The 17417-nt window shown below is 30.2% G+C and overlaps 1 protein-coding gene across 1 annotated transcript in view; it reads right to left on the reverse strand.

Annotated features, from left to right (window-relative positions):
• LOC107439698 (uncharacterized) overlaps positions 1-17417 on the reverse strand; it is a 310740-nt gene that overhangs the window by 54212 nt on the left and 239111 nt on the right. The window contains exons 79-83 of the mRNA XM_087152696.1: positions 12997-13143; positions 8232-8379; positions 2704-2861; positions 1898-2044; positions 704-851 (exon numbers count right to left, since the gene is read on the reverse strand). Of these exons, the coding sequence (XP_087008822.1) occupies positions 704-851; positions 1898-2044; positions 2704-2861; positions 8232-8379; positions 12997-13143 (748 nt within the window). The remainder of the gene's footprint in view (positions 1-703; positions 852-1897; positions 2045-2703; positions 2862-8231; positions 8380-12996; positions 13144-17417) is intronic.

Below are 17417 nucleotides of genomic sequence, written 5' to 3' on the forward strand. Positions count from 1 at the left end.
GTTAAAGTTTTTCATGCCTGTCCTTTAATAATTTTTCGTCTTTCTTACTCATACAATAATCAATGATAATTGCCTAAATTTGACGAAATGTTTGCTTACAGCTTTTACAAAGAAAGTGTTTAGTCAAAAACTTAACAAATTATCTTGAATTTGGTCTACTTGTTACAGATCAAATGTAAATATCAATCAATTTTGCAAATTATTAAGGCAATGTGCATATTAATTAGGATGGTCCGCTATAGTACCGAAAATTGTTTTATTTATCAAATCACCAAGGTAATCTGAAATTATCTTCAGATTACCAATTAGGTAATTGTTAATTTGTTCATTACAAATTAGATAATAGTTAAAGCGAAAATGAAAAATTTGCTCTGCTAGCAGCAACGTTTCTGTATACACTTAAATTTTTAGATAACTAAACAATAAAGTTAATATCAAACAACCAACAAATTAGTTGATGGAATGGGAGAAACAAACTTTTAAACTTTGAGGGAGTCGTTATCGTGCACATTACCCAGACAAAATGCGAGAAAATCTTGATTCAGTCAATAAGCAAATCACACAAGTTTTCGAGATGTATAGTAACATACACTGTATAAAAAACGTGTGTATTCATTGCATGAGCTGTCTCCTTGATTTATATCAGATCAATACAAATAAGTTAAACTTTAAAATTAATTAAGTGACACAGTTTCTGGTTTACCATATGGATGATAACAGCCAAGGATTTCTGCTCTCAAACTGATCCATTCCTTCCAATCTTTTGGAATAATTTGGATGAGTTGAGCAGACACAGTGTGAGGGAAGACATTTGTAACTGGGGAGTCATTATCGGTATTTCCAATAAAAGTCTGAAAAAGTAACAAAAATGAATAACATAATATGTTGAAATGTAAAATAATAATATTTGTAGGGTTCACGCCAGTGTGGCGACAATTGTTGCCAAATGCTCTACGAGTGTCGCTGAAATTATACGCATGGGCGACAAATATGTCACCTTCAGATATGCTTGGAATTTACAAAACAGTAACGCGAAAACTAATTTTTTTGTGCTTCGAGTTCCATGCATTTAAAAAAAAAATGTAACAATTTTTATTTGTTCAACGCGTGGTATGCTATGCAAGTGCGTAGTATTCAAAAAGAAAAACAGAACGTCTCTGGTACAAAAGTTTTGTAAATTTAAACGTACAAATTTTAAATTTAAATTTCTTGCAGTGTTCATGTACTAACAGTATAACCGTTCATCAATAAAATAATATTTCTTGCTCTTCCAGAATTGATTTTATTTAAAATTTTATAATTTTCAGTTAATTCATTTTAAATGTAATATTTCGTTAATTCTTACTTTCTCTGTTTTCTTTCTTTCTTTCTTTATTTAGTCAGAGCATTTTAATCTTTATACTGAATTTATTTACTAATATTGCTTCAACTTTTATATACTTAATTTTAATAAATACTGATCTTCAATCATTATGGGCAAAAAAGCCTAATTTGTTTTAGAATGTTATAGATGACAATTAACTAATCTGTCGTGGCTGGATGTGGAAGTTTGAAGAAAGGTGTACCAGCTCAGGCACTGTCCCCGTCTTCTGACGTCATTAAATTATGTGGTTTTCCTGCCATGACTGCTAAAAGATAGAGCTCTGAAAAACGGGGCTAGGGGCTTGGTCATGGATGGGCGGTGCGTGCTTTTTGGCCAAATACTGTGAAATAGAAAAATCTGAGAAGAGCTTTTATGCAGAGTTGAACAAATTTAAAATCATTATTTATCTAATAATCGATTTAAACCTATTTTAAGTACACAAACGTTTGATTGAAATGCCTCAGTTTTATAAAATTCAGTTATAATCAAATATAAATCTGATTTAAATGAAGTGACTATTTAAAATCCTTTTACTATTGGTTGGCCATTGCCGTTCTTAATTGAATTCCAGTTTTTTTCGTCATCACTGTACATGATTTCGAACGCTGATACCCATTCTGGCTTATCCGCAGCTCCTTTAGTCACAACAGCAGAAATATTTCTTAAATCATTGAAGTCTATCTAAAATAGAAAAAAAAAGAAACATATATAGAATTACCAAAATAAATGTGTGATTAACAAAATAATGTTGCATTAGATTTTCGGCAATCTAAAAAAAGAATTACTAAATGTTCATGAATGACTAATTTAATGAAAGAAAGATACCAAATGTCTAATAATATAGCGCGAAAATAACGTACCAAATGTTTACACATTTTAACATTAAAATTTGGTGTTAAATTTTCTATCCTAAGGAATAAAAATTAGAGGTCTAATATTAATATTAGTATTATAGCAAGGCGGCCAACTTTCTAACTTTTTGTAAAAAAATATTTTAAAGGTAGCTATGTTTATGTTTTGATGTATTATTTTTTATTTATTTAAATTTATTTTCCACACTATTACATATAAATAATTTAAAAGTTTAGATGCAACGTCACTTTTGTCCAGTTCTTTAGTGGAAAAACTTTTAAAATGTTGGCAAAATTACCTGAAATTCTGTAAACTACGTTTAAAAAATTTACCACATAGAATATTTTGCATAAGGCGTAGTAGTTGGCCGGCCTGTTATAGTATAGTAGTGTGACTAATACTATAATACTAACATTAGCATTCCAATATAAGTCAAATATTCCATATATTTGTTTGAAAAAAGTCGTTTTAATTAGGATACCACTCACTTGTAAATATTGACTGTCATCAGCTACAGCCGCTGACCATGATGTATCACTATTCAGCCGAGCATTCCACGGTTTCGTGGTGTCTGATTTGAACGAAGAAGATGTGATAAGGCCATCTTCTATCATCCCTTTATCCAAACCCATAGGTTCCATACAAACTATAAAAGAGAATAAGAGTACAGAGTGTTTTAAAACGACCAGCATGTTTCAATTTTATTTATTTTTAATTCTGTGGCCTATAACTTTAATAATTGACAAATTTCCTAGTTTTTTGATGGCTATGATTTAAAAGTAGGCGTTACTTTTCAAAGTCTGACAAATTTATTATATTGCGATTAGGATAGGGAGAAAAAGTAACGCCCTATTTTTTCACGGAGTAAATTTTTATTAAAAATTAAAAAAATAAAAATAAAGATTAAGTCGGCTGGTTTCTGAGTAAAAATATGAGCTAGTGATGCTACGGCTTAAGATCAATATCTGAATATTTTATCTTCTCCACATTATTGATTCCATCTTGAAAATACTGAAGTGGGAGGGGTTTAAATTGCGTAACTACTTTAAATTTCTAACTGAAAGAACATTACACATTGAATGTAGCAAAAACAAACTATTTTATAAACTATGACATATATAATTGAAATAAAAGGAAAAAGCAAAAGGTCAACGAGAATTCTTTTAGGGTTCAAGACTATTGCCTATAGAATCAGTAATTGACACATTTCCGAGTTTGTTAATAGCTATGATTTAAAAGTAGGCGTTACTTCTCAGAGTCTGAAAAATTTATTAGATCGCGATTAGGCATGCAAGGAAAAGTAACGCCCTGTTTTTTTTTTCCAGTGCAGATCTTTTTTTCAAAATAAGGAAAGATCAAATAACTATGGTTTCGGAGTAAAAAATAAGTGATGCAAGGTTTTAGGACCAATATCTGAATATTTTAAGTTTATCTTCTCCGAGTTATCGATGCTATATTGAAAAAAAATGAGGTGGGAGGGGCTTGCACGAGGCGGAAAGTCGAAAAAAGAGGTCTTGTTTTCAATACCGTGAATCGAATGAAACAAGATCTTTACTTGATAAGACAATAGTTAACATACGAACATAACATATAGTTAATATAATATAAAAACATAGAGTTTTAGGAGGGCATTTTCCACCCGAAACGTCAGATGGATGGAAATGGAAGAAGAAAAATTTAAATACACTGTTTGGAATTACCACAGTTCTAAAGTAACCAGATTTATAAACCATGATTTGATGACAAATCAGGGGAGAGTCCTCGATAAATGTTTCGATTCGAGCATACCCATATATTTACGGAAACTATAAATTTATATGTGTAACAAGGATTTTTTTATTTTTACAAATTGATAACTAATAAGTTCAGTAGCATTTTCATAAGACTTGATTTCATTACTAAGTGTTGAAATATATAATATTCTCTTTTTGTACACAAGTTAAAAGAATGAGTACATGATAATTAAAATTTATTTTTTGCTGAAATTATTTTAAGATGAGTATGGCGTTTCCATTGTATTAGTGTTATCTTGTTAGTGTATCTGTTAAGACAAAACAATTTGTTTTGAAAAAAAACATGCAAATTCTGAATTTTTTAATATTTTACATATAGCTTATTAAAACAACATATAGCTCAGTGGTTTCCAACTGGAGGCCCGGGGGCCGCATCCGGCCAACGAAGCCTTTTGTTGTGGCCCGCGAATTAAAATATATTAGTTGTATTTTTTTGCGGACAATTTTCGTAAAATATCTATATGGGTTTAAAATACTTTTCTCGTTAATAAAAATCTTAATTTCTTCGTTTCTGTTAAATTTATCATACCAACGGTGCAAAAAATTTTTTTTCTCAGGTTTTGTATCCAAGAAAATATTTATTCAAATACAAAAATAATCGTGTATGTTGCTGTTTTTTTTTTTTTTTTTTTTTTTTTTTTGTATTTTGGGAATATAATTTAGAATGTGTGTATCAGAAATTTTCTCGAAGAAATTCTCCCTATTTAACTTTTTGAAACCACTCATTTTGGACGAAAATATTTACACACACTTTTGTAAATTTAAAATATCTATTCTCTGGTGATTGTAGCAGACAAACCTCAATTTTGTCATTGAACATTGTGTGTTACTATGTAAGTTTTAATACCAAACTTTTTAAAGTTTTATATCTTAACAATTAGATATCTGTTGCACATTAATTATTTAATACATGGGTGCATAGTAAAGTTATTGTAGCCAGGATTTTTTAACATGCAATTAAATATTTTTAAAAACCTCCTTCTTATTTTAATTTGTAATTCAATACTTTTGTTTTGTACAACTTGGTAAAAATCTGACAGTAATATTTAACGTTCCTTCAAACATAAAAGAGTCCTACATAAAATTTTGATAAAGTTGCGGCCTGCCATTTGATTTGTGTTTTTAATTGTGGCCCCCGTCCTCATTTAAGTTGGAAACCCCTGAATAGCTTATAAAAAAACTATATGTTTTTAGAGAATTTCGAGGGCATTTCGGAACACATGTTTAAATTTTGATATATTTTCCATCCTTAAAGAGTTTGAAATTTTTCGAGTATAACAGAGATGCCAACTGCTCCGGGCACGCCAAAATAATTAAAAAAAAAGCGGTAAATAACTGCAAAGTAAATTTTGCAAATATTTGACGATTTTTGCTTGCTTTTTAAAAGGTATAGCATGACACAAGTGCTTGTCTTGTTGGTAGGTCGGGGTGCCTAAGGCCGAGATGGCCCTTTACCCGTTCATCATGAGATGAGGATCGATGAGGTGAAACACTGAGGTCAGGAGCATAAAGCTAAAGATGAGATGGGGGGGGGGGCTGGCTCATTGCCATGGTGAGGAAAAGCTGCGAGATGACTTGAAAACGAGTTGAGAGTAATCAACAAAAATGAAGTCCACTGTGCTTAGCTCTCGATTAGACAATTAACAGCTCCAGTCTCCGCTAGTAACTAAACTACATAAGTGCTACTGGATGCTGGATATTGGGGTTTTCTCGACGTTTGGCGCGAAGCGCCACTAACCGATTCATCGATTCTGTTTTGTTGTATTCTGGGAGGTCCTATATATCTTTGAAGTTGTAGTATGTTGTAACAACAAGTCAAGTCCTTAAAGAAGCAAATCTTTAGTTTTGAAGGGAAAATCATCTTTGGAATGGGGAGATCCCCTTGAGTAGAGTTGTATGATAAAGTTAATAGTATTTTGATAGTATGCAGTCTGAGCATAAAAAGGCGGTAATTGGGCTGAAATTCGAATTATCACGGATTATATCAATATCGAACAATTTATTGAAATCTGATGTGGTGCATGTTTTTGCGTCGCTGTAAAATTTTGTGGTCAGTTTAGCTATAAAGCAATTGATATCATCCATGTTTAAATCTTTTCTGAGTAATCTATTGCTAATCGCCCTTGGGGCGCCTGTCATTGTGTGTAAAAATTTACCTTCGGTTGTAGATAGACATAAGTGCTATAAAGTGGTGAATTTTATAAGCCTACAAATTATTTAGAAATGGTGGTGGATAAAAATCTACAAAATTGAATTTATTAAACCAAGAGTCACAATTGATTAACTACCACTTTAAACTATATATTTGCTGTCTGGAGCAAGTTGGCATCTCTGGTATAATCTAGGAGATTCGAGGACTGTTCTCAAGATTTGAGGACATCTGCTCACCTTATATTGGGAGATATTGCTCAGCACTAACTTTCCCACTGCCAGAAACATTGCAAAAGGTGTAAGACCGGAATGGTCAGTATATAATCTGACAAAATATTTATTTAATGTGAGAAAATCATTTTCATTTTTATAAGGAAAAACGACATTACTTTCCGAAACTCCAACAGTAGAGAAGTCTTATTAATTGGTTTTATATAGATTACTTATCAGAATTTTAAAATGTATTTGACTGTCAAGATTTTTTTTTCTTTTCTTTTTCTTTCTTTTTTTTTTACAATTGAAAAATAAGATCATATATATTGGATTATATTTCTTTCAGACTAATAGTAAATAGTGATGAACAATTCATAATTAAAAAAAGTAAGAACTTATTACTATTCTTTAATTGCAGCTAAAAAATTCAATAATTTTACTACCAGATTGTTCTTTTTACAGGGTTCCCACGGTCCTTGAGAATTTTAAAAAGTGGTAATAAAAATAAAAGAAATTTTGACATTTTTATTTCTGTGTAGCCACCACTAAAAGATGTTTTTTAAAAAATATATATATTCACGAAAATTTCAGCACTTTACGATGAAAAAGCTTATTAAAACAAAAAAATATATTGTAGCTCCACCCTAAATTTACTACCACTTTTTAAATTTTTCAAGGACCGCGGGAACCCTGTTTTTACCGTCTTCCAACTTTATTCAAATCCATTGAGTTAAGTCGATTATTTTCTATCCAAACTAAATGAGCTCCTTAATATAGGTCACTAGAATTCTACGAGAAAATGTCCGTGTACGAGAAATGTACGGAAAATGTCCTGTTAGAGTACCTAAATCAATTTGAAACTCGCAAGAGGAGGCGCTTCATGATCTACATGGCTATTCTGAACTAAGTTCTGAGTCGAGAGTAGGCGTTACTTCTTGGCTCCACCTCCTCGGACGAAGAGTTAATTTCAGCACGGGAGTAAGAGGAAAAAGCGTCTCTACGCTTGAAATTGAAACAACCCTTTAATGAGAGCCAAACGCAAACCGTGAATTCTTTTTCATTCACTTATTTCGCTTTATCATCCACTATTATACCTTTCGTTACTCTAGCTAATTAAATATATTGCAGCAAAAAGGACAAACTATTCACTCAAAAGAGCGAAATATCAAATTTATGAAATATTTAATGTTAAAAAAATGCACATAAAGATTGCGAAATAAATATTTTTGTCATATGATCGCCAAATAGCAACCCTGTTCCGGATTGTTCACATTCTTCTCTCAAAATTAGTGAAATAGTATCGTCAGATACCACGTGATGAAGACGGTGCCAAGTGCCAACTCCTGGTGAACGAACTATACTTACCCTGAAGAAACTATCCAGTTGCATGTTATTTATAAGATAGTCAAGTATTGTTAAGTTGCGAATTACGTCAAAACATTAATCAAGGCAAGATATATTAATTATTGAAAGTAATGCTGGGCCGACATTCTTTAATTAGAAAAAATTATCTTTTACGTAAAAGATTATTTAAGAATGAAATTGAAATAAATACATTCAACTATGATTTTGATTTAAAATAAGCTTGGGAATTAATTGCAAATTATTTACTCTCTCTTATTTTTTTTCAGACATAATTTATATCACAAGTTGATTTCACTACATTGAATAAGTATTATACTTTCAATCAGTATTTTACGGTTTTTTGATGAAATTTTTATAAACTCGACGAGATACATAATATATCCCTTATCGGAATTATAATTTGCTAAGGCATGTTGGAGTATATAATTTGAGAGCTTACGAACATATACATTATTTTTCATTGTAAATTTTTAAAGTTTTGCTTAATAGTTTACCTTTATCTTCAGAACAGCCCAAAACTTCTAATCTTAAGCCAATTTGTTTCTCATAGTCTGTTGGTTTAACACGAAGGAATCGAGCAAATATGGGAGCTGGAAATATGTTTGTAACTGTTGAATCGCTATCATAGTTGGCTTTAAACTCCTAAAAAATGTATTAAAATCATGTTAATTACTTGTATAATTTAAGAAAATTTTGCTAAGTACAATAAATCAACTTATCATTTGTACTACACTGAGTAAGATGACGAAGTGAATATGGAAATATTTTTCGATCTAATGATTGGGTTTTGATGTGTTAGGACCCAATCTTAATAGTTCTTTGGGTCTAGCCTTAATTATGCTAATTAATCAGTGCAAACACTTTTTTTAGTAACGAGATCAGACAAAAACATTTTTACTGAATAAACATGCCTTTTTTTTTCCTCAACAGAATCAGAATTTTAATCTTCAAGACATGAGTGCTAGTTGAAAAGCGTAAAAAGTATGTTCCTTATAGTTAGGCAAAAAAGTATTGGAAAGTTTGAACCCCTTAATGTAAATATTACGTTTGCATTTTTCGACATACCTCAGCAACTTATTAAACTAAAATATTTTGCTTGTTTATCCAAAGATAATTCGGTATCATTTTTTATAATTTTTTTATAATTTCTTTATTGTTTTTTCAATTATTAATTTACTAATAAACAAAAAATTTTGAATAGCATGATATATAGATTTTGGAGCCCATCTAATCTACAAAATTTTAATTGACGAAATTCAATACGTGAATAGCTAGCTTTTGAAAAGTAATAATTTCAATTCTACCTCTCTTCATCCCAAACTATTGAGACTATATTTACCATATTGCAGCTACATCATTCTGAGGATCAATAATCCACAATTTTTTTTAAATTTTATTTTATCACCGTAGTTGAACTGCCGACTCAAATCCGAGTTTACGAGTATCAATGTTCCATAACCTTGTAATTTTGAAAACGTTCCAGAAGGCAAGAGAACAATGCTCCATAACCTTGTAATTTTGAGAACGTTCCAGAAGGCAAGAGAAATTCTAGATCAAGCATAGGGACAAACTAGCCTTCGTGGAGATGGAACTTTTTAGATGGAATTAACCCGTATTTGCATTACATGAAGGGGAGAAACACGATAACCTTACACAGTGAGCCCTCTACCCCTGAGGATATTTTACGTCAGTATTGTGGTCTGCGCGAACCATGTGCGGAATTCGTATCGACCTGCCATCATTGGGATTCGAGCCCGGGTCACCTCATTGGGAGGCGAGTGCTCTATCCCCTGAGCCATTACGGCTCAAGAATCTACAAGAGATTCTTGATATATATGATAGACATTAATCTATCTGTCGAGAAAAGGATTGTTTATTCAGAGAAAGGGCGTTTTTGTCCTAATTGTCTTTTGAACTAATTAATTAGTATGAATTCAGTTTAACTCTCGTGCTATTAAGACTGAGTCCTAGTATAAGTAAATCCGAACATTGCATCAACAACTATTAAAGTGTTTTTTTTTTTTTTTTTTTTTTTTTTTTTTTTTGCTCTCTTCTTCAATTTTTGCGCATATAATACAAAAATTTTAATTATTTATTTATTCTTGTTATAATCATAACATTAGTTGACACTTCTATATATAACAGCATGAAAATAATGGTATATTCATGAATTTAATCACTACATGAGAGGCATACGGATGTTAATATTTTTTTTTATCAACTATGTGTCGTAAAAAATATAGTTTCACAAAACAATATTAAGTAGGTTTTTATGTGCCAAGTCATGTGTTTAACTAAAAAACGACAATTCTCAGTTAGTCAAAACCAATAGAAACTTTTCATACTTATAAAAACATTATATACCATGAATTATTAAAGGAAACTACGTAATAATTATCTAAAGCAGCAGTTACCAATTTTTTTCAATCATTGGAACCCTAAAAATCTACCTTCCTTTGGCGGAACCCTAATTTTGCAAATAGATCTTATTAAGCTAATTGTGAACGTTATAACTTAAAAATATTATTTTGAAAATAATTAATTTGAGGAATGAAGATTTTTTCATCGTTTTATAATTAATGATCTTAAATTCAGTTTTCTGCTCGAAAATTTTAATTTGCAGTTCCTGTGCTTAATCTAGTTTAATCATAAATTTATTTTTGATGTATGCACAAAGATGAAACGGAATAAGATATTCTGAAATATGGTTTACTTCAGAATGAAAACTTTAAAAAAGCTGCTATAAATGTTGAAAGAAAAGAGTAATATGAAATACTAATGCAATATTCTATTAAAGCTTGTTTTTTTCTCATAATTTATTCAATATTATTAGAAATATTATATTTATTCCTCAAAAAGACTATTTCTATTTCATTAGCATTTTAATTGAAGTTGTTTCCTAAAAGCAACCGAAAGAATAAATAAATCACTAATTATAGGTTTAATCTAAATATAATCAGAAGTTTCTAAACTCATCACTGGTTTCAAAAAAGTACTAACTCTCGGTATCCCTTTAATTTGTAGATGGAGCATCATTTGGGAACGGCTGATCTAAAGTAATGAAGTAATGAAGTAAAGTAAAGTAATTCCTCATTGATTATTAACGAAATTGAAATTTTTTTAAGAAAAGAATTAAAACTTAGATTTACGATTCGTTTAACCCTAATGAGGAACCGGTATTGACTAGTAATCTGTAAAAAAGATCAAAAATGAATGAGTTGATCAAAAATGAAAAACGAAGATCAAAAATGAAAGAACGAACGAACGAATGAATGAATGCAAATCTACAATGGTGTAAAACGGCTGGAGAATAAATAAAAAATATTGACCTTGAAACATCCTTTTTGTTTCTTTTTTTCTCGCTTCATTTAAGTTGAGTTTTAAACAATAAACCATTCAAGCATCCATAAGTACTAAGAATACAAAGTTCAGAAGCTGCACGAGTTAATATTCAAAACCAACGATTATTCGTCTAAAATAACCGATGGAGTTTCAAACAAAAACATTTGCGTCTACGTTTACTTTATATATGATAGACATTAAGAAAGTTATATTTTAATAGTGCTTTGATGGAGTGTCTAGACAAGCTACGTATCTTTAGCGTATTTAACTTTCTGACATATTTTGATGATTCTAACTTTTTTTTGTGTGATTGAAATGAGCATCAGACTGAATCCAAAATTTTTCGATCGATAAGTAATACTAGAGAAATAAAAGTTATTTCTGTATGGTCTAGTTTTAATTGATTTCATAAACGCGGATTTAGCTTCACGCATTTTGTTATTGATTCTATATAGAAATTAAATTTAAATCTATTAATTTTGCTTGCTTATTCCACCTAATCTTGTTTCAGACTTCTTTTTCCGTAAATACTCGGTAACTTTTTTTTTGTCAAAAATATTTGAAATAGGGTGCATAATTAATTCTTATTCTTATTGTTATGTATGCAAGGCTTTTTGGAAAATGTTTTAGGGTGTTCAGAATTTTTTTTCCTCCGCGAGACTACTGAAAACTATAGGGTAAGTTTAGAGACAATTGCAGCATATTTTATAGTGACTACTTTTTAAGACATGTGATAATTTTTTTTTAAAAAATAAAGTTTTAAATGCCAAAAAACTCAATATTAATACTGTAAGACTTTTCTTTGTAAGCATTTTTTAAACTGTGGTAAATATTATAAATGTTCAGTTTTAAAATGAAGAAAAAAATTAAGAAAGAAAAGAGAGAAATATTGTAATTTTCAGAATAAAACACTTACAATAATTCTATATATATTTAGAAAAATAAAATGCACATGGGTGCACATGGGAGAGCCAATTTTCTAATTGCCACTTGTATATTTAGTAAATTTGCGGCCTCTGGTATACCATTAATTTTGCACTATATTACAAACTAATATGAGGAAAATCTGATATTAATGAGAAGGAAAAAAATCCGTCTTTCGATAGATATTTATTAAATTCTTTTCTGCTTCTAGGCTACAGCGAGGAATTTCTGATTAAAACGTTCAAATAAATAGCTAAGGATTTCTGAACAACGGCGAAATTAAACTTGTTTGATGATTTTCTTTGAATTTTAAATTTTTATCTTCAGTTATTTCTATTTAAGAATTGCAACACTGTAAAGCGATTTATTTTAGGTTTTTAATACTTGACTTTTTTAAAACAAAAAATACTTAATTTTTCAGAATTATCTGAAAGATTTTAAAAATTCACAGAATTTATTGCTGAATTATCAAAAATAAACGATCCTTAGAATTTATCTCTGAATAAATAAATAAAAATTTACAGAATTCTTACAGCAAACACAAATAAATACAAAATTTACAGAAAGAAATACAGACTTACAGAAGTAAATAGAGAATTTACAGAAAGAATAACAGCATTAGGGAATTTACAGAAAGAATTATGGAATATAGCTAATTTACAGAAAGAATTATGGAATATAGTTAATTTACAGAAGGAATTGCAGTATTAGGGAATTAACAGAGAGAATTACAGTATTAGGGAATTTACAGAAATAATCGCATGACTTAATAAGAAAAAATACAGATTTTTTAGGAGTAATAGAACTCGCAGAGAGAATCGAAGAATTTACTATAGAAAAAACTACAACGTTTATCGAGAGAATTACAGAATTTACTGACAGAAGAATAACATTTACAGAAGAAAGAATTTATTTCACAATTATTGAAACATTTACAACACCGGCGAATGTCTTACAGTAAAATATTTTTCGTTGTAAAAAAAAGAAACTTACTATATCATTTCCATGTTCATCTTTTAGACCATTCCAGAAAAGGCCATCGTCGCTGAAAGAAATAGTGTATGATTTCACCCATGCGTTAGCATCATTCCTGCCACGCGTCATCAAACCGGTTAAATTTGTTGGAATCAACATATCGACCTATAAACAAATGTAACACAATATAGGCTGCATTTGAAATGTTGTGTATCACATACTATAAACATAGAAAGGTAATATTCGTTTCCAATGGAGTTTTTTTTTTAAAGCAGTAATTATGCAATTTTACTATTCATATTTTTTCAAACCCTTTATCTGAAGAAATTAAAGTAAATAATGGAGTCAGACAGGGAGACTCCTTATCCTGTCTTCTTTTTAATGTTGCTCTAGAGAAAATTATAAGAGATGCTGAAATCAATATCAGGGGCAACATATTTTCAAAATCTATTCAAATATTGGCGTATGCGGATAATTTAGACATCATTGCAAGAACTGTTCCTGCATTAAAAGAAGCTTTCCTTTCTTTGGAGCTTGCTGCTAGGGATATGGGACTAATCATCAATACCGATAAGACCAAATACATGCCTGTACTTGCTAAATTAAATTTTACTGAATCCTATCTGGAGATTGGTTCCCACAGGTTTCAGACTGTTCAGAATTTTACTTACCTTGGTTCAATAGTTACTGCCGACAATAACATAGACAATAAGATTCGGAGTCGTCTAATTTGTTCAAATAAAGCTTTTTATGGTTTAAAACGTTTTTTCAAATCCTCTCTTTTATCAAAAAATACAAAACTTTTACTCTATAAAACATTAATTAGGCCAATACTTACCTATGGCTCTGAGACCTGGAACCTAACTCAAGCTGGTGAAAATAAAATTGCCATTTTTGAGAGAAAAGTTTTGAGGGCCATCCTTGGTGGGATAAAAATAAATAATTCCTGGAGAAGACGATATAATACTGAACTGTATAAAATCTACAGAGAGCCAGATATTGCGAAATTCATTAAAATACATCGAATGAACTGGGCAGCTCACATTTTCAGAAGGAATGATGACTCAAATTTAAAAAAAATCCAGTTACACAAACCCCTAACGAACAGGAAAAGAGGTAGACCCAGGCTGAGATGGCTGGATTTAGTTGAGACTGATTTCCTTACTCTAAATGAGAAAAACTGGCGAACAAGTGTCAAAAGTAGAGAGAAGTGGATTCGAATTAAAAGGAAGGCACTGGCCCACCCTGGGCTGTCTAGCCAGATATGATGATTTTTTCAAACCCTCTCTATGTGATTTTTACGACACGGTTTGATTTTGTACTCGTAGAGATTTGCTAAAAACTTTTGCACTGAGGTAGTACAAATTGGTCCCTGATTAAGATCAAATACTTAGGAATTTGCAAATGGTTTTCCTTAATCTATTCAAACATTATGAGGAAGAAGCTCTTTTTTCCCACCCCACATGCGCTGAGAGTATACGCACAAAAGTTTACATACACGTATATGTATGTTAGCGTTACTAATACGTATATCTCAGTACGTATTAGTACTCATATGTAAAAGTTACATATTAGTACTAATACGTATTGAGATCATGTTTGTGTGATCTAAGACCATAGAGTCGTAAAGACTCGTTTTATGATACTTACGGCCGTGAAGGGAAAATCACGTGATCATGGTTCTGAAAGAGTTAAGGCTGTTCTACGAAGGCTTAGTTGTCATTAAGGCCCAAATAACTTAATTCTAACTTGTTTGCGGGAGGGGTATAGTTTGTCTATGGTAAGAACTTCCCCCTCCACAAAGTCTGAGGCAGTATGTTGCTATGGAAATAAGAGTAGCGCATTTCAGGGAGAGTAGCTTCTCCTCACTGAAGGGCTAACATAATAGATCAAAGAAAAAGATTCCGTTTCGCTCTCCGACCATACCGAGCCAAAATCTGTCCTAAAATTGAAACAGTTATACCTCGTTACCATAGTCTCCGCCATGGGTCCAGACGAATGGCTAGGGGAGTTCTTATTTTAGACAAACTATATAATACCTATGACAATCAAGACTTTAGATCAAGTGTAAATATAGCATGAAATTAAAATTTCGCTCTGAGTTTGAAGTTCTCAAAATAAATTTTTTTATTTTTATTCATTTTTATTTTTTTAAAAAACATTTTTTGCTGAAAGAGGTGCGAAAAACACCCTTAATGCTGAATTAAACTCGAAAGAAAATAAAATTTTATCTTCAAAATATTCGAATCAAACATTTCATTTCACCCAGAAAAACAAATGAAATATTTAATGAGATGTAATTTCCATATATATGTCTAGTAATGATATTCAATATTTTAAATTGAAATGAGAAAATATGCTATAAATTTGCGAGCGTAAAAAGAACAAATATTTTTTCCTTCGCAACAAGTCAAAATATAAGACTCGCTTACCTATCACATAAATTTCCAGTGGACAGAACAGAATAGTAATGAATGATTAAATTTCAGAGTGATTTATTATTAAGTTTTGAATAGTAAATATATAATAATAAGTACTATTAGTTATTAATTTCATTTTGCATTTTTTTAAAACTAGTAGTGTATAGCCTATATTTGCACCGCTAATTAAATTTTTTGTCGAAAGTTCTGGTATTAAAAAAAGATAGAGGATCAATCTCGCATGTTATTAAATTGTTTATTACATTTGAAGAATTTTTAATCTTCCATTCAATTTTAAAATCATATGAATATCACTATTTTCTAATAACTCCTAGGAAGATATGTATTTTTTTTTAACAAAATGCAAACAATTTTGTGTAGCTTTTCGTTATATATTTGTAAATTTATAATATGTGATTTTTAAGTATTTCTTAATTTAAAATAATTGATCATTAATTTTTTCAAAATTAATCAAAATTAATTCATAATTAATGTTAAATTGATTGTTAGCTTTTAATATTTTGTAATGAAATCTCTATTTTTCTTCATTCGATTATTAATAAACTTTTGTGTATTATTACGCCTCGCGTAATAATCACTCTCATGAGACTTAACATTACATTAACATAAGATTAAACATTAGTAGCACAAACATTCCATAAAAACCAATAATTTATGTTTTAAATGTTCTGATCCTAAACTAGAATTGCATAGTCTATAGCACAGTGCGCAAAAAAGTACAATGTATTGTACAGTGCGAAAAAAATAAACGGACCACCCTGAATAAATCTTTATCCAATGATCCGATCTTCACTTCTTAAGACTCAATTCTAATGATTCGATGAGGGTGACCTCAAATATGCTAATAAATTGAAACAGACGATATATTAAGTTGCAAAAGCGTGTTTTCTCTGAATAAACATACCTATTGTTTCTACAAATTCGGATTACTGACTCTCATAGTATAAAGGGTAGCTGTAATCTGGGAAATATGGTCCCAATAATTTGGTCTGGAGGTCCGTCCAAAGCTTGCACCTTTTAATGCTAATTTTACTTACTACATATTTCGTCATACCTCGAGAACTTTTTAAGCGAATTTAAAGATTTATGCACTAAATAATAAAGTTTGTTTATCCATAGATAATTCGATTCATTAATGTAATGATTGAATGTTCCATAACGTTTAGTAAATATTTATTTTTTATCATTTTATTTAATATTAGTAGAAAATGTTGAATTGTAAGGTGTACAATTTTTTCATCGTTTTAAAGAACATAATTTTTTATAGCAAAATATAAAAAAAACGACATTGGTCGAACAGTTTCTGTAAAAATGATTTTGAAAAAGCCGTATTTTTAAAATTCGATTTCACAGGAACTATTCGACTGACTTCGCTCAAATTTTGTATTTTGCCACGTCAACTTACAATCTTTAGCATGATGTAAAAAATTATATACCTCACGATTCAAAGTTTTTTCAACTGTTATTAAATAAAAACAAATATTTATTAAAAGTTTTTTTTATGCATGAAATGTTCTTGCATAAACGAAATTTATAATTGTCCGCAAATTTTTTTCTCGAGATACGCTGAAACACGTAAGAAAGGAAGTTAACATTTAAGGGTTCGAACTTTGTACCGCTTTCCTCGCCAAACTATTCTGACTCTATTTCCCTGATTGCAGCTACCCTCTAATATTTTGGGGGTCATAAATCCAAATCTGTCAACACAAAAAAGTTTATTCAGAGAGAGTACGTATTTTATCTGGTTTTTAATTTTAAAAATCATTTGCTTTAATTAATTAACATATTTGAGATCACCTTGTGTGATCTGATCATTAGATCAAAAGTTATTTAGAAAGATCCGCTTTTTTGCACTCTGTACGCTATTGTAAATGTTATTGATTTAAATAATTTTTATACCCTTACTTAGTCAGCCTTGCCAGTTTTGTACCTTACTTAGCCTTATGTATACAGACTATACTATATATAAAAAAAATAAATAAAATAATATTTTTAAAA

The sequence above is a fragment of the Parasteatoda tepidariorum genome, chromosome 10 (genome assembly GCF_982258835.1).
Source record: "Parasteatoda tepidariorum strain Cologne lab strain chromosome 10, Ptep-v5.0, whole genome shotgun sequence".
Lineage (NCBI taxonomy): Eukaryota > Metazoa > Arthropoda > Arachnida > Araneae > Theridiidae > Parasteatoda > Parasteatoda tepidariorum.